This window comes from Oncorhynchus keta, chromosome 3, assembly GCF_023373465.1.
Source record: "Oncorhynchus keta strain PuntledgeMale-10-30-2019 chromosome 3, Oket_V2, whole genome shotgun sequence".
NCBI classification, from domain to species: domain Eukaryota; kingdom Metazoa; phylum Chordata; class Actinopteri; order Salmoniformes; family Salmonidae; genus Oncorhynchus; species Oncorhynchus keta.
Window position 1 is genome coordinate 874,045 of NC_068423.1, and position 18,637 is coordinate 892,681.

The window sequence follows — 18,637 nt, forward strand, 5'->3', positions numbered from 1 at the left end:
CAGCTTTCCCTCCCCCCATTCCTAACTTTAACCATTAGTGGAGAAAATGAAAAACTGACCACAGATCAGCATCTAGGGGCAAATACCCCACACTGTTAATCAATGCCTCAGGTCAATACACAATACATTGTGGTTTAATTCCCAGAGGTCTTGGATTCTATTTGTCAATGTGGTTGTAAAGCTCTCAGGAGAGTTGACCCCCTCTGTGTTCATTTGCCCTAGCCTTCTGTCAGGGTCTCCATGGTAATAAAGGGCAATGTTCACAACACTATCAGACAAGAGATGGAATCCTGAGTGTAAATACCCTCAAATACCTCACTGTTGTAGCCTCCAGATGCGCGTGCACACACACACACACACTCTCGCCCTTCCAGGCCCCCTTGCTATGGGATTAACTAAAGCTCTCCTTCAGACTCTCTCTGTTTCTGTTTTTTGTTCTGTTTTATTGCTCAGCAGTAAACCCTTTTTATGTCCGGCTCCAGACTAACCCCCCACAACCTCTTGCTTAATTTTACTGAATTTTACTGTTTAATAGAGTGAGAGAAGGGGTGGAGACAGAAAGAGAGATGGAGGGGGAGAGAGTGTCTGGAAGGCAGTTCTTATCGTGCTTTTGGGCCCAAATGACCAACAGGATCAGACATTAAAAACAAAGCTAGACACGCCTTTTCTGGCTGAAACTGTCCACGGGCGCGGGGGAGGGTCCCCCAGAGAAACACACACACATACATGCAGTGCACACACACACTCACTCACACCGCCGTGCGCATACACACACAGATCTGTGCCCTCCTGACTGAGCGTCTCCGAGAGGTCAGCAAATGGTACCCGTTGGCCTTCACCAGCCTGCTCACCCACAGGGGTACCCAGTCACCCCGCTGGCACTTTGTTTATGCCCAGCCCCCTCCACTTTTCTTTCACTCCTTCTTCACTTTCTTCCCCTGGTCCGGGCCTGGCCCTATCCCCCTCCGATCAACAACCCCTCCCTGACCCCCAGGGCCCTGCGTGTCAAGCCGCCAGGTTACCCACAGTTTAGTGGTGCTGCTTAGACGCCACAGAAGTCTGTCCCTTTCCTCAACTCCAACTCCCAGCAGCCATAAGTACTTTACTAATGACTTAATTGATAAATAGATTTTTGTATTTGATTCGGGTGAGTGGATCGGGATAATAAAAGGGCAGAGTGGGTGTGTGTGTGTACAGTATGTGTCAGGTCTTGTTCTCTCCATAAATGCAAGGATAGCATGGTGTCTATAACATATATGGATAGTACGTCATAGTCACCATGGTATCCATGCAGTTATGTATAGATCCATGCAAACAACCATACATTTCACAGAAACACTCGAGTCAGTGTGGTCAGAGAGCAGACTGGTGAATAAGTCATCAGTTGCAACACCAAGCAGCCATCAAGACTACATGATGACTTCAGACAAGTTCCACATGAGTCCGCTAAACCACTAACACACATGCACGCGCACACACACACATACGCATACATGCACAAACACACACACGAGGGATGGAAGGAGGAGGGTAGAGAGACAATAAACACGGCGAGTCCAAGGAATGCGTAGGGAGGAGGGAGAGTGAGAGGAGGGAGGGGTGAGAATCATCTGATCTGACAGAGAGAGAGTAGCCATTTGGCCTTCTGATGGACAGAGGAACAGCACGGAGGAAGATTACAAGTGGCAAAACTCTTGACAGACTGACACACCGTGTATGAAAGTTGTCTCTCTACCTTTCGTTTTTTATTCACCCTCTTCACCCCTCTTTCGTTCTCTTTTCACTCTGTCTGTTGAGCTCCCTTTATTCGCTATATTTTTTTCCCACCCCTCCTCTCTTTTCTCTGCCACCCACTTATAAGCCCTCATTCTTCTTCATTCTAAGCCCGCTTTTTTCCGTCTACGTAATATTGCAAAAATCAGAAACTTTCTGTCCAAAAATGATGCAGAAAAATTAATCCAAGCTTTTGTCACTTCTAGGTTAAAATACTGCAATGCTCTACTTTCCGGCTACCCGGATAAAGCACAAAATAAACTTCAGTTAGTGCTAAATACGGCTACTAGAATCCTGACTAGAACCAAAAAATGTGATCATATTACTCCAGTGCTAGCCTCACTACACTGGCTTCCTGTCAAGGCAAGGGCTGATTTCAAGGTTTTACTGCTAACCTACAAAGCATTACATGGGCTTGCTCCTCCTCTGATTTGGTCCTGCCGTACATACCTACACGTACACTACGGTCACAAGACGCAGGCCTCCTAATTGTCCCTAGAATTTCTAAGCAAACAGCTGGAGGCAGGGCTTTCTCCTATAGAGCTCCATTTTTATGGAATGGTCTGCCTACCCATGTAAGAGACGCAAACTCGGTCTCAACCTTTAAGTCTTTACTGAAGACTCATCTCTATGATTGAGTGTAGTCTGGCCCAGGAGTGGGAAGGTGAACGGAAAGGCTCTGGAGCAACGAACCGCCCTTGCTGTCTCTGCCTGGCCGGTTCCCCTCTTTCCACTGGTATTCTCTGCCTCTAACCCTATTACAGGGGCTGAGTCACTGGCTTACTGGGGCTCTTTCATACCGTCCCTGGGAGAGGTGTGTCACTTGAGTTGGGTTGAGTCACTGATGTGATCTTCCTGTCTGGGTTGCCCCCCTACTCGGCCTTGTCTCAGGATGGCAAGTTGGTGGTTGAAGAAATCCCTCTAGTGGTGTGGGGGCTGTGCTTTGGCAAAGTGGTTGGGGTTATATCCTTCCTGTTTGGCCCTGTCCGGGGGTGTCCTCGGATGAGGACACAGTGTCTCCTGACCCCTCCTGTCTCAGCCTCCAGTATTTATGCTGCAGTAGTTTATGTGTCGGGGGGCTAGGGTCAGTTTGTTATATCTGGAGTACTTCTCTTTCTCTCTTTCTTTCTCTCTCTCGGAGGACCTGAGCCCTAGGCCCATGCCTCAGGACAACCTGACATGATGACTCCTTGCTGTCCCCAGTCCACCTGGCTGTGCTGCTGCTCCAGTTTCAACTGTTCTGCCTTATTATTATTCGACCATGCTGTTCATTTATGAACATTTGAACATCTTGGCCATGTTCTGTTATAATCTCCACCCGGCACAGCCAGAAGAGGACTGGCCACCCCACATAGCCTGGTTCCTCTCTAGGTTTCTTCCTAGGTTTTGGCCTTTCTAGGGAGTTTTTCCTAGCCACCATGCTTCTACACCTGCATTGCTTGCTGTTTGGGGTTTTAGGCTGGGTTTCTGTACAGCACTTTGAGATATCAGCTGATGTATGAAGGGCTATATAAATAAATGTGATTTTGATTTGATTTGATTATTTAACCGAACCAGTGCCCCTCAGGCCTCAAACCACCCCACCTGACTCTCCGAACCCTCACCCCCAAGTATTCTGTGCTCGTTTTCAGTTCCTTAGACAAAGTGAAGTCTGTGTCATAATGCTTATTCCCAAGGTACCCCGTGGTGATCTAGCTTAGTTGATCAATTGGCTGTCATTGATATTAGAAATACAAATCTGTCTTTTACCAAGGGGTGTATGGTGCAAGGTTGGGGTTTGAAATGGCCAATGGCGATGTCTCAAGCACAAACTAACTCACCATAACACATCTCCCCTTTTCTCTCTCCATCTTAGAACGGTCCCCTCATAGGCCCATTCTCCAGGCAGGGCTGCCAGCCAACACCAGTGTGAATGTAGGGGAGGACGCACGCTTCGTGTGTAAGGTGTACAGTGATGCTCAGCCCCACATCCAGTGGCTGCAGCACATCCAGAAGAATGGTAGTCGCACCGGCCCAGATGGACACCCCTACGTCCGTGTACTGAAGGTACGTTCCAGCCCTCCCCGGCCCCTCATTGGCTGTTTTGACCTGATCAGTGAAAATGATTGGTTCCTCTTTCTTGTGACATCTGATTACCTGATTGACACTCTCAGTTTTTCACGTATTCTTTCTCTTCAAAGTGTAGGCTAATCATTTTTTTGTTTTCAGGTAACTTTTTTGCCATTTATAAAAACAGCATTTTTGTTACTATCACATCTGTCTCTCTCCTTTACGAAGAATAATAAATATCCCTTTTCCCTCTATACTACTGGAACACTGGCTGTATTCCTGTCTGGGTGGCGGCTCCTGTAACCTCCTTTCCCTGCACTGAGGTGCAGATGTGATAGTAACAGGCCTGTGTTTTGTTTTGTCCCCCTGCTGCCGTGTACGTGTGTGTGTGTGTTTGGTTGTTTGTGTATGGGTGGACATGTGTGTGTGCGTGCGGCTCACACACCCCAGCGCTCAGGCATCAATAGCTCGGATGTGGAGGTGCTCACGCTCAGCAACGTGACTGAGGAGGACGCCGGAGAGTATACCTGTAAAGTCTCCAATTATATAGGGGAGGTCAACCAGTCGGGCTGGCTGACGGTCATCCCAGGTAACCGCTGACCCCTGATCCTAGACCTCTGTTGACCACCTCCCGTGTGGTCTCTTTGGGCCTGTCACTGACCCGGTTCGGTGTGGTGGTCTTAGTTCCTGCTGGGTTGTGGACTGACTGATCCTTTCTACTGTAACTACTGACTGTGACTGTACAGCCATGGAAATGCCTACTGTACCTGCACACTCACACTATCCTGCTAAGTCCATCTCAGACCTTTCAACTCTGTCTCTCTCTCTCTCTTCTTCTTCACCCCCCCCATTTGAATGGTGTGATGTGTAAGGGCATAGGTGATTGCCTTCCTCTTCTGTGGTTGTGTGTACTGTGCATGCCCAGGCCTGGTGTGGATACGTTTGGGCTCTGGTGTTGTGGGTGAAGGGTATTTTTATCACGTGTTTTGGTGTATTGTGTTTGCTATTATTTCTTGTGGTACAAGGTGCTCTTCCTGTTTGTTTTGAAGACCCTCCCTCGCTGGACCCTCCTTCCCTTCTCTGGAAGCTCCTCCCATCTACTCTCTCTCTCTCTATAGATGGGACGACCGTTCTCCTCCCAGCTATGGACACCATCCAGCTACTCCTCTCTCATGGTGTTGTGGGTCTAATTGTTACCTCTGCTTTTCCTCCTCTTCTCTCCTCTCTGCTATTTTTTCCCCCTCCATTGCTACTCTCACTCCTTCCCTTTATCTTACTTTCTTCCTACTCACCCCTTAAATATAATTTATCCTTTTAACGTCCACCCTCCCTTTCTCATCCTCCATCCATGTCTCTTCCTCTTCATTCTCCTCCATCCCTGTCTCTTCCTTATACTTCTCCTCCACCCCTCCTCTCCCATCGACCTGCCCCTTCTCTTTCTCCTCTTCCTCCCTTTCTTCTTCTACCCTTCCTCTCTCATCCTCCTCCTCCACAACTACTCCTAACCCTCTCCCAGACCGCAGGTGTAAACACCACGGACAAGGAGATTGAAGTCCTCTACCTCCCCAATGTCACTTACGAGGATGCTGGGGAGTATACCTGCTTGGCGGGTAATTCTATTGGGATCTCCTATCACACTGCTTGGTTGACGGTGCTTCCAGGTATATACACTCATATACTGCCCTCCCTTTCCCCTCACTCTCTCTCACTCTCTCAATGTCATTCACTAACGGTTTTAAATGTTCGGTCAATAAAGTTATTTTGATGATTTCTACGGGAAGAAGGGAGAAGTGAAAAGCTCCTTTGGAGTGAAAGACACACAAACTCAACAAAATAACAAAATATCAGAATACAATGATGAACTTTACAGTCAACAACTCAACATCTAATTCGGTGTAATATTAGAGCAGGAATATGTATTACATATATTTTGTTATCTTGATGTGTTGAAAGCAAGGGGCCAGATAAAGAGACATTTGCTCTAAGCTTATTATAACCCGACTTCTCCGAATGGCTTGAGTGTCTCGTTACTCAAGAGGAGGTTTGCCTCTCTCTCCCCCTCCCTCATCTCTCTCCCTCTCTCCCCTGGTTCTCGGGGAAAGTATGTTGGTGCTACGTACATTTTGGCTCGGACTGCACGTTTTTACAGAAGACGGGTGTCTGTTTGTCTTGGTGATTCTGTCTGTCGGTGTCAGTGGCTTCTCTGTCATTTCCTGAGAATTAATAAAAACTCCCTCATGGCTCCACGTCTTTCCTGACTCTGATAATTGATTGCCTTTTTATTATTTCTCCTTGAGATAATAAAAAAAGAATGTCACAGCTGGAATACTCACGGCTTGACTTTCTCAATTATCAGGGCCAATATTTTTAAATGTATTCAATATATTTGATATAGTGTGTGTGTGTTTAAATTAGGTATGTCAGAGTTAATCAGATAACTTGATTTTAGTGCACACTTTTTTAAAATTGTGATTAATGAAAGCGTTCAAAATCAACTGAAAACATGAAAATACATAATATACATACTGCTAAAAACAAGGTTGTCTCCAAAAACAAGTTGACATTGAGGTTAAAGAAGGTGTGCTTTATCAAAGAAGGTGTGTTTTATCAATTTACACTTAATTATTATAACCATTATTTTGGGATAAATCAAGACGTCATTATTCTTGTAATGCTTTTTGTATAAACAATCTTAAATTACATCTTAATTTGAGCGAATTCTGAATTTGCGATTAATCAAATCGTCATACGATTAACTCGATTAGAACATTTTATCGTTTGGCAGTCCTAGTTTAAATGTACGTGTGTGTCCCTGTGTCTGCACGATTGTGTGTGTGTCTTTTAAATGTGTGTCTGTGTGAGTGTGTCTGTGTTCCTCATGTCTGCACTGACAAACATCCATAGATTTAGCATGGGGTCATTGACACCCTTGATAAGGATTTGCAAAAATATCTGTATAAAATAACTAATTCAAATACTGAGCTATATTATTTTATACTAATACAATTGCTCAGAGAAAGAGATTTTCTTTTCTGCTTATGTATTCTCATTTTGACTGCAAACCCACCACTTGTGTCCATGGCCAAAGAGCTCTATTTTCATGCCCTCTGACCAAAGCACCGGTTTCAATCCAAGTGCCAATGCCGTTTAGCAAACTCCAGGCATTTACATATGTTGGATAACATGAAAATAGAGCTCTTTGGCCACACACACCAGTGGTGTGTTTGGCGTCGAAATGAGAATATATGAACAGAAAAGAACGCCATACCTACTTGTAAAATATGGTGGTGGTTCTGGCGCTATTTTGCTTCCACCGGTCTTGGGGCCTTTAAGGTCAACGGCATCATGAACTTTACCCAGCACCGGGACATTTTAGCCAAATACCTGGTGTCCTCCCCCAGGAGGCTGAAACTTGGCCGCAAATGGATCTTTCAGCAAGACAATAACCCCAATAACACTTCAGAGTCCATAAAGAAATGGTTCTGTAGCAGTGGAGGCTGCTGTGGGGAGGAGGGGTCATACGTGGTTTCCAGCCACATGGAAACCACGTATGATACCAACCATTGATTGCAATTCCAGCCATAATTATGAGCCGTCCTCCCCTCAGCAGCCTCCACTGTTCTACAGCTAGGTTTCCATCCAAATAGCGACAGATTTTCATGCTAATATAACAAAAATACATAAACAATATGCGCATTTTCCCACCAGAGATGTGTTTCCATCCAATTGACTTGTTGACGGTAAAAGGCTGTGCTTGATGACGTAGTGCACATAAAAATAACATAAAAAATAATAATAATAGGTTAAATTCCCAGGTACCGAATAAAACATACAAGTTAAATGGGTTTCCATAGCATTTTCAACTCTACTGATGGTTTTGTCACAAAAAAAAACATTTCTTACATAGCAAATGTGCCCACTCTGGTCTTGGCACGTGCACTCGATATAGAACAGCTCGCTTGTATAGCCGACATGATGAGATTATTGTGGGGGGGGGGGGAAAGCAACTATCAAGCTCATCACAGTGCAGTTTCACCACCCTGTGAAGTTCATCATAATTGATTTCATCTGTAGCATAATAAACTGCATGCTTTCGCGAGTGAGAGGACCACACACACCATATAATCTCGTGACTCCCAAGTTTGATAAGGTGGTTATTATTATATCGATATTTGCGCATAAAGGCATTTCCACTTCCATTTTCTTGCATAATACATTTTACCGACACAAAAAGATCCCACCTTGTCTAGCATATTTTGTTTTGTTGACATTTGGAAGGTTTACCAACTAATTTTGATCAGGCCTGTCGTGACATTTTTTTTTTATCCAACATAAAAAGGTTGACTGGAAACCTGGTTATTTGCCACAAAATCAACATTTTTTCAATGGCCATCTGTCTCTGGATTTGAAACCCATTTTCAAGTCCATAAACTTAGACAAAGGATATCAAGCATCTGGAAGGATTCTGTATGGAGTAATGGTCTAAGATCCCTCCCAACGTGTTCAACATTTTAGAAAATGTCTCAGTGCCATTATCCTCACGAGGTGAGCTATTGAAAGGTATTAAAAAACAGACTCCTACCTTTTTGAGAAAAAAAAATATTACTGTTGAACAATCTCTTTCTCTGAGCATTTATATTCATATAAAAGAATAGAGTTTCCAAAATGTTTGGAGCATACAATATAGCTCACTGTTTCAATTATTTGTTTTATACAATCATTTTTGCTCATCTTTGTCAAGGATATCAATCATTTCGAACCCCACTGTATATACCAAACACAGTTAAAGTCCATATAAATAGAACACGTATGCTCATTCCTTACAGTTTCAGTTCAGGCAACAGAGTTGGCCAACATTAATACATCTACATGTATGTAGGGTGGGTGAGATGTCTGGACTCTGGACATTAAATGAGATGGATGATAGCACTAGTCTCCTGTAATCCACAACATGAACAGACAGCAGGTACAAAAATCCCCTCAATGCCCTCCCAGATAATAGCCTTGCTTTGTCTCTGAACAAAATACTATTATTATGCATAGTTGCTTTACCCCTATTTACATGTACATATTACTTCAATTACCTCAACTAACTTGTACCCCCGCACATTGATTCGGTACCGGTACCCCCTGTATATATAGCCTTGTTATTGTTATTTTATTGTGTTACTTTTTTTACTTTCTTTAGTTTATTTAGTAAATATTTTCTCAACTCTTATTTTCCTTAAAACTGCATTGTTGGTTCAGAGCTTGTCAATGTGCTGGTCAAGCAATGGACTTGTCAAAGCATTTCACGATGTATTCGGGGGATGAACATTGTTCTTTGATTGGATTTAATTTCTTGGCGAATAGTATCTTTTAATTTATTGCCCTAGTCCCCATGTATCTGCTCTGGTGGCGCCTGCATAGCTCTTCTGCCTTCTGTGTTGCGCTGTGAGTTTTGGACCAGGTGATACGAAGCCGTCTGGAGAAAGGTTCCTACATGTTACTTCTCCCTGGCTGCACAGTACAAGGGCATTGTTTGTAGCCATGGGCGGATGACATGCATTATGGAACAGGCTGTGGTCCTATAGCCACACAGAGACAGACCCAGACCCATTTCCTACAGACAGGAAGCTCAGGCCATATATCGCCACAAAGGGCACCACTCACTTGTTTGCAGTCTGATGTGAAGCGTGTGTGTATCCAGGTGAGAGAGGGAGGGAGAACGTGTGTGTGTGTGCATGTGTGTCTTCACCCTGCATGTGTGTGGTGTGTCAAGTCACCCTGAATGTAGGCACTTAGTACAACCCCCTGCTTGAGCTCAGTGTATTTACCTTGTAAAAGTAGAATCAGAATGATTATATTTCTATGGTTTAGCCCCTCTTAGATCAATTCCATTTTCTGTCTGTCCTAGTTGGGCAGTAGATGGTTGTGTGAAGAAGAGAGAGTAGAGGGAGGGGGATGGAGAGAGAAACATGTGTGCGTCTTTCTCATTATTTATGTTTTGTTTGTCTATCTAGCAATGACGTGTGTGTGTGTGTGTGTGTGTGTGTGTGTGTGTGTGTGTGTGTGTGTGTGTGTGTGTGTGTGTGTGTGTGTGTGTGTGTGTGTGTGTGTGTGTGTGTGTGTGTGTGTGTGTGTGTGTGTGTGTGTGTGTGTGTGTGTGTGTGTGTGTGTCGTTTCCATGGCATGTGTTCTGTTCATACATGTGCGTCTATCAGATGTGTCCATGTCTTTTTTGTTTAAGTGTCTGTGTGCCCACGTCCGTGTGTTTGTGTACATTATGTCATGAGTCAGTATGTGCCTCTACGTTCCACTTTCTATCCCTCCCTGACACTCTTCGCTCCCCAAACAGCCAATAAGGAAGAGACAGTGACGGGTCTGACATCACCTGACTACGTGGAGATAGCCATATACTGCATCGGGGTGTTCCTGATCGCCTGTATGGTGGTCATCGTGGTGGTGTGCCGGATGAGGAATACGGCTAAGAAGCCTGACTTCGGGAACCAGCCAGCAGTCCACAAACTCAGCAAGCAGATACCTCTGCGTCGCCAGGTAACAGAAAGTAGATAAGGGGTTTCCAAGGCATTTTAACACCCATAAAAAGACAAACTCCACACACACATGCATTTATATATAATTTCACACTATTGTGCCGACCCAAACCAAACTGTACTGACTGGGATTGTATTTGTTCATGGTTTCAGCTACTATGGTGTATGTGTAACCAGGCCAGCTCAGTACAGCTTGGTTTGGTTCAGGTTCAGCAGTGTGAAAAGCCCCATATACTCCATCTTAAATAAAAACAACAGAAAATAGTCCAAGGTTTACCTACCAAGAGCAGAAAACACCCAAAAAGTTCCACCGCATTTGTATTCCTGACATAGATCAATTGAGTTACTGGGACTCTGATTTGAGAGCCCAGTTAATTTAGCTGTTCAGGGGAAGTGGATTTTAATAAGACTACTGTAACTAATACATCGCACTGCTTGAGGTGCTATGCATCAGTTAACTCCACTGAAAGACAGATAGCTACAGTGCATGGTGTCTGAGCATGTTAGCACTGCTCTCCAGCACCTCTGGCTCCTGTTCTAGCTCCTCTACCTCTCTGTGAGTGATGCCTTTCCCTCAAGGGGAAAACAAACTCCAAGAGGTACAAAAAGTGATGGATTACATTCCTGCGAGAGATGGGTGGTTCCAGTGTCAAGGTAAGGTTGGAGCAGGAAGGAGAGAAGAGCCCTGAGGACAATGATAAACGGACACATTCATCAGATAGAACGTTACTCTAGCACTGAGATGTGATCACTAATGATCCCTAACATGCATTAACTTGCTTTTTAAAAAGCATGAAGAATATGTTGATTTGCACAGTATCAATATAATTTAAAGCCCATGTAAATGAGGCATTTGATCTTTAGATTTTTTTTCATCACACAGACACGTGTGCGCCCACACACACCTACCCACCTACACTACTGGTCCTCACAATAATAGTAATACAAACACACACACATGCCTATCCCTGCCATTTCTTATTTGACCAGTGTATCTAGGCTCAGGTGATCAGCCAATCTGTCGTCTCCTACAGGTGTCAAATGACTCCAGCTCCTCGATGAACTCCAGCACCCCATTGGTCCGCATCACCACACGACGCAGCTCGGCCGGCCATGACGACCCCATCCCAGAGTACGACCTCCCAGAGGACCCACGCTGGGAGTTTTCCAGAGACAGGTGATGGGCAGGGACGGGAACAGGGGTAGGAATGGGGAAGGGTGGAGGTAAAGGATGTAGCGGGGGGGTCAGTGTACAAGGGTGTCATTGACCTCAACAGTATGGCCACATTTCAGGCCGCCTACATAGTAGTCACTCACCAAACCTCAGAACATCTCTGTTTCATCATTTTCTGTCAATTCGCAAGAGGCTGAACGTGTCTCACTGGAGAAGCATCCAAGTGAATGAAACAGCACCCCTCTTTCTCAGTATGTGTAGCCCATCTATCTGATGCTGTCTGGTAAAAAAAGAGTGACATTGTTGCCGCCCGTAGCATTGAATGTAAGAGAAGCCACCGAGCATTTGGCTAAGCTAACCAGGAGCCCACTGGAGGCGGTGGCTGTGGACAGACTGAGACACAGCAAGGTCATTAGCAGAAGAACTGGAGACGGGATAAAGCATCTACTGCGGATGGCGCAGTTCGATTAGCCACATGAGTTACGTTCCGACGGCAAGGTGGACCTTATCGCGTATGATTAAAAAAAAAAAGATAATTATAATAGCCAGTTAGCGTTGAGCTAAACTGAGTGAGCTCAACTGTGAATGTTCCTGGCGCACTAAAAAAGTGTCTCGGGTAGCCAGTTTGGATTTGACTTCAGAACAATCACATCAAAAGCAGAACGGCATTTATAGCAAAAAAACTTGAATAGTTGCATCTCATTGTGTCGTTGTCCTCCGGTGGCTAGCTAGCTAAAACTATCCCTTTTCCTAAATTAGCCATGGATGGAGATAGGGATTTGGACTTGTGGTTTTACTTCATTCTCCGTACCGGCCAATGATTATAAATGGCGATTCTGATCCAACCATAAATTCATACATTGTGCCCCTGGCCTGAGAGGATGGAAGTAGCTAGATCTAATAGGCTAATGTTAGCTAGCTGGCCTGGCACATAGATGGCCATGAAAGGAAGATAGGCTAGCGAGCAAGCATTTTAGCCAGGTAGCCTAGGACAACAAAAACTTCAAGCGTATACAAAAACTTCAAGTGTGTTCTTAGCCAACAAGAGATGATCAGTTATTGGCGTTTCTCTACAAGTAGGGTGAGTCAACATGTTTTTTCTACTTGCACGCACACACAAACACACAAATCAGTACCATGGACAGCCACATCATATTTAGCTTACATTGATTGGACTAAGTTGTTTTTGGTGTCTTTCCACTATATTAAACAGACAGTTGAAGTCGGAAGTTTACTTACACTTAGGATTTGAGTCATTAAAAGTAATTTTTCAACCACTCCGCAAATTTCTTGTTCCAAGTTGGTTAGGACATCAACTTCGTGCATGACACAAGTAATTTTTCCAGCAATTGTTTACAGAAAGATTATTTCACTAATAATTCACTGTATCACAATTTCAGTGGGTCAAAAGTTCACATACACTAAATTGACTGTGCCTTTAATTAAACAGCTTGGAAAATTTCAGAAAGTTATGTAATGGCTTTAGAAGCTTCTGATAGGCTAATTGACATGATTTGAGTCAATTGGAGGTGTACCTGTGGATGTATTTCAAGGCCTGCCTTCGAACTCGGTGCATCTTTGCTTGACATCATGGGGAAATCAAAATAAATTATCCAAGACCTCAGAAAAAAAAGTGTAGACCTCCACAAGTCTGGTTCATCCTTGGGAGCAATTTCCAAACGCCAGAAGGTACAAACAATAGTACCCAAGTATAAACACCATGGGCCCACGCAGCCGTCATACCGCTGAGGAAGGAGACGTGTTCTTTCTCCTATAGATGACTGTGCTTTGGTGCGAAAATCAAATCAATTGAGTTGCAAATCAATCCCAGAACAGCAGCAAAGGACCTCGTAAAGATGCTGAAGGAAACTGGTACAAAAGTATCTATATCCACAGTGAAACGAGTCCTATATCAACATAACCTGAAAGGCCGCTCAGCAAGGAAGAAGCCACTGCTCCAAAACCTCCATAAAAAAAGCCAGACTACAGTTTGCAACTGCACATATGGACAAAGATCGTACTTTTTGGAGGAATGTTCTCTGGTCTGATGAAACAAAAATAGAACTGTTTGGCCATAATGACCATTGTTATGTTTGGAGGGAAAATGGGGAGGCTTGCAAGCCAAAGAACACCATCCCAACCGTGAAGCATGGGGTTGGCAGCATCATGTTGTGGGGGTGCTTTGCTGAAGGAGGGACTGGTGCACTTCCAAAATAGATGGCATGGGGACGGAAAATTATGTGGGTATATTGAAGCAATATCTCAAGACATCAGTCAGGAAGTTAGATGCAAATGGGTCTTCCAAATGGACAATGACCACAAGCGTACTTCCAAAGTTGGGGCAAAATGACTTAAGGACAACAAATTCAAGGTATTGGAATTGCCAACACAAAGCCCTGACCTCAATCCTATAGAAAATGTGTGGGCAAAACTGAAAAAGCGTGTGCGAGCAAGGAGGCCTACAAACTTGACTCAAGTTACACCAGCTCTGTCAGGAGGAATAGGCCAAAATGCACCCAAATTATTGTGGGAAGCTTTAGGAAGGCTACCCAAAACATTTGACCAAAGTTAATCAATTTAAAGGCATTGCTACCAAATACTAATTGTGTATGTAAACTTCTGACCCACTGGGAATGTGATGAAATAAATAAATAATTCTCTCTACTATTATTCGGACATCTCACATTCTTAAAATGAAGTGGTGATCCTAACTGACCTAAGACGGAATTTTTACTAGGATTAAATTTCAGGAATTGTGAAACTTGAGTATTTGGCTAAGGTGTATGTAAACTTCCGACTTCAACTGTAGGTGATTTGATAATGTTGAAGTTGAAATGGTGCTGGAATAGTGAAGGCAGCTCTTTTTAGACTTGAGGTAACTCTCCGTGGTTCTAAATCAATGGGTGTTTTGTAGTCCAAAAATATCAGAAACAATTTGCTTGACCATGCTGTAGGTTATGTAACTGTTTGTTACATGCAAAATGCTTTGAGGACTTGCTCGCTGGGTTTGTGATGAAACAAAGGTGTGGTTGAATTTATTCTGCCACTGTGTCTTCTTATTGTCTTGGGCTTTCGGCCTACAGTATATATAATATGAACTAACAGGTTATAGGGCAAACAACCAAATGATCACAACACATAGGCTACTGGACTGCAATATAGAGTAAGTGTCTTTCACATTTTTGTTACGCAACTGTTTCACCGACCCCCTGGAATGCGGCCTATGGCTTTCTCAGGTATTTCTCTGAGAATCGGTAAGGCAATGGGTGAGGCCCAAGATTAGCTGCATACTGCTGTAAGCTGCAGTCGGTGAGGTTTTTACTCAGTTTGGAATGTATTTCTACCTAACACACCATCAGTGGGTCTGTAAAATCCAGAATCATCCGGTTTTCAGGAGAAAAGCAGAGAAGAGGCGAAGCCTGAAAACCGTATGCTTCCGGTTTCCTTCGACCCCACTCAGGCGTTTATTTTACGCCTGCTACTTTAGGTTATCGAACTTCAAACAAACCCAGAAATGAATCCAGTGCAGTGTCCCAGTTGTCAGAGATTGTGGCAGTGATTTCACGCTCTTTCAAGTGAAAGTGTGAATGTTGCTAATTACTTTGTCTCCTAACTAGATGCATTGTAGTAGCATGTACCCCCTTATCATGAATGACAACGTTAGCTAATATTTGGCTAACTGATTGTGTATGCAGGCTATTACATGAGGTACTAGTGTTGTCTGGTATAATATACCATTAAGCACCATTGAACATGGTCTGTGATCTGTAATGATTAACCAGTGAGTAATGACTGTGATAAAAAATGTCACTTTTCCAGAGTAGTGTTCATTAGGCAGCAAACAGAAGAAAATTGACTTAAGAAACACACACAATAAGAAACACACGTTTCTTTTCCATGTTTAAAAACTTTGGTCTCTACTGAACATGACCCAGGGTGGCCATTGGCACCCAGCCCTTTCCGTATCGCTTACACAGACCAATGAGTCATTTCTCAGTGCTACACTGTACCAGAGTCCTGTTCATTAGGCACCAAACAGAAGGAAACAGACTGAAACCTACACTCGATCCCTCCGATGTCAACAACTACAAACCAGTATCCCTTCTTTCTTTTCTCTCCAAAACTCTTGAACGTGCCGTCCTTGGCCAGCTCTCCCGCTATCTCTCTCAGAATGACCTTCTTGATCCAAATCAGTCAGGTTTCAAGACTAGTCATTCAACTGAGACTGCTCTTCTCTGTATCACGGAGGCGCTCCGCACTGCTAAAGCTAACTCTCTCTCCTCTGCTCTCATCCTTCTAGACCTATCGGCTGCCTTCGATACTGTGAACCATCAGATCCTCCTCTCCACCCTCTCCGAGTTGGGCATCTCCGGCGCGGCCCACGCTTGGATTGCGTCCTACCTGACAGGTCGCTCCTACCAGGTGGCGTGGCGAGAATCTGTCTCCTCACCACGCGCTCTCACCACTGGTGTCCCCCAGGGCTCTGTTCTAGGCCCTCTCCTATTCTCGCTATACACCAAGTCACTTGGCTCTGTCATAACCTCACATGGTCTCTCCTATCATTGCTATGCAGACGACACACAATTCATCTTCTCCTTTCCCCTTCTGATGACCAGGTGGCGAATCGCATCTCTGCATGTCTGGCAGACATATCAGTGTGGATGACGGATCACCACCTCAAGCTGAACCTCGGCAAGACGGAGCTGCTCTTCCTCCCGGGAAGGACTGCCCGTTCCATGATCTCGCCATCACGGTTGACAACTCCATTGTGTCCTCCTCCCAGAGCGCTAAGAACCTTGGCGTGATCCTGGACAACACCCTGTCGTTCTCAACTAACATCAAGGCGGTGGCCCGTTCCTGTAGGTTCATGCTCTACAACATCCGCAGAGTACGACCCTGCCTCACACAGGAAGCGGCGCAGGTCCTAATCCAGGCACTTGTCATCTCCCGTCTGGATTACTGCAACTCGCTGTTGGCTGGGCTCCCTGCCTGTGCCATTAAACCCCTACAACTCATCCAGAACGCCGCAGCCCGTCTGGTGTTCAACCTTCCCAAGTTCTCTCACGTCACCCCGCTCCTCCGCTCTCTCCACTGGCTTCCAGTTGAAGCTCGCATCCGCTACAAGACCATGGTGCTTGCCTACGGAGCTGTGAGGGGAACGGCACCTCAGTACCTCCAGGCTCTGATCAGGCCCTACACCCAAACAAGGGCACTGCGTTCATCCACCTCTGGCCTGCTCGCCTCCCTACCACTGAGGAAGTACAGTTCCCGCTCAGCCCAGTCAAAACTGTTCGCTGCTCTGGCTCCCCAATGGTGGAACACACTCCCTCACGACGCCAGGACAGCGGAGTCAATCACCACCTTCCGGAGACACCTGAAACCCCACCTCTTTAAGGAATACCTAGGATAGGATAAAGTAATCCTTCTCACCCCCCTTAAAATATTTAGATGCACTATTGTAAAGTGGCTGTTCCACTGGATGTCATAAGGTGAATGCACCAATTTGTAAGTCGCTCTGGATAAGAGCGTCTGCTAAATGACTTAAATGTAAATGTACTGTACTCGACACCATCTACTGTATCTTGCCTATGCTGCTCTGTACCATCACTCATTCATATATCCGGAGACACCTGAAACCCCACCTCTTTAAGGAATACCTAGGATAGGATAAAGTAATCCTTCTCACCCCCCCCCCCCCTTTGAGATTTAGATGCACTATTGTAAAGTGACTTCTACTGGATGTCATAAGGTGAATGCACCAATTTGTAAGTCGCTCTGGATAAGAGCGTCTGCTAAATGACTTAAATGTAAATGTAATGTAAATGAAACCGGGAGGAACTACCTGGAAGTGTCCAATGAGAAAAGCATATTTTCGATTAATGTTGCACTTTTCCTTTTTGCCTACTGAACAGGACCGTGTGTGTGTCTGTGTGTGTGTCATGGCTGTAATCTGTGTTTATGCTGTGACTGTTTGCTTTGCCTCATACCAGGGGAGTTAGTCCGTACTACGAGTTGAACTAGTGGCCTCAGTCAGTTTCAGTGGAAAGTGTCAGGCTGAAGGCCACAACAGACTTATACAAAGTGATTTTGCTTCGGTGAGGTCTCTTGTTGTTAAGCAATGGGGAAACCCCAGACAGTAAAACACAATCCGGCTCTTGGGTTATTAATATGCTTCTGCCTGTGGTGTTTCGCCATGCCATGTTTTTGTGAAGATTTAACAGTAGGAGATCAAAAGCATTCAACATGTCTCCTTGGCATGCTCAATTAAGCCCCTACTGTTAAATCTAGTGTGTCTCTCGTTCATCTCTGTCTCCTCTCCGACTCTCCTCGTCTGTCATTCCCAAGTGCCTCGGGGGCCGTGGTGGAGATGCGGAACACTCAGGAATGCTAACGTTTGTGCTGGCATGGAAGAAAAAATAACATTGATTATGTGTGGTGGGCCAGGGCAGAAAGGGTGCCATTGAGCTAGGGGTGGTGTGGGGGGGGGCCTCTGTGTGGACAGACTAGGGATTGTGTTACTCTGATGGCGTGCTGGCCTTAGGCCCCGGAGTCAGTGTGAATGTTTACACAACCTCAAGTCTGGGCCACAGGGGCAGGCCACCGCCTGTCAATCAAACTAGGACCAATCTATTACCAAAGGATCAGTGAGCAGAGAGGTGTTGTGACCATGAGTGATAGTGGTGGGGGAAGTGTGGGACTGGGTCTAAGTGTGTGTGCGTGCGTGCACATGCCCATGTGAGTGTGTATAAAGGGGAGCTATTACAAATTCTGTGTGTCGCTATACAGCTGTTTGAACTATTCTTCTAACCTCTCCCTCTCCTCCTCTACAGGTTAACTCTGGGCAAGCCGCTGGGCGAGGGCTGCTTTGGCCAGGTGGTGATGGCCGAAGCATTGGGCATTGATAAGGACAAGCCCAAGGAGGCCGTCACAGTGGCTGTGAAGATGCTGAAAGGTAAAGTGCATTCAGAAAGTATTCAGACTCCTTGAGATTTTGTTACTTTACAGCCTTGTTCTAAAATGGATTAAATTGTTGTTTTTTTTACTCTTCAATCTATACACAATACCCCATAATGACAAAGCAAAACAGGTTCAGAAATTTTTGCTA

General features: G+C 44.9%; 1 protein-coding gene across 5 annotated transcripts in view; it reads left to right on the top strand.

Annotated features, from left to right (window-relative positions):
* The window catches only part of LOC118363645 (fibroblast growth factor receptor 2-like), a 97,222-nt gene that overhangs the window by 48,279 nt on the left and 30,306 nt on the right, over positions 1 to 18,637 (top strand). For 2 of the 5 annotated variants that reach the window (XM_035744718.2, XM_035744749.2), the window contains 5 exons: positions 3,629 to 3,819; positions 5,339 to 5,483; positions 10,160 to 10,365; positions 11,393 to 11,535; positions 18,363 to 18,484. In XM_035744718.2, coding sequence (XP_035600611.1) covers positions 3,629 to 3,819; positions 5,339 to 5,483; positions 10,160 to 10,365; positions 11,393 to 11,535; positions 18,363 to 18,484 — 807 coding nt within the window. Of the gene's footprint in view, positions 1 to 3,628; positions 3,820 to 4,272; positions 4,412 to 5,338; positions 5,484 to 10,159; positions 10,366 to 11,392; positions 11,536 to 18,362; positions 18,485 to 18,637 lie in introns of all 5 variants that reach the window. The other 3 variants (XM_035744740.2, XM_035744728.2, XM_035744735.2) reach the window with 3 other exon arrangements.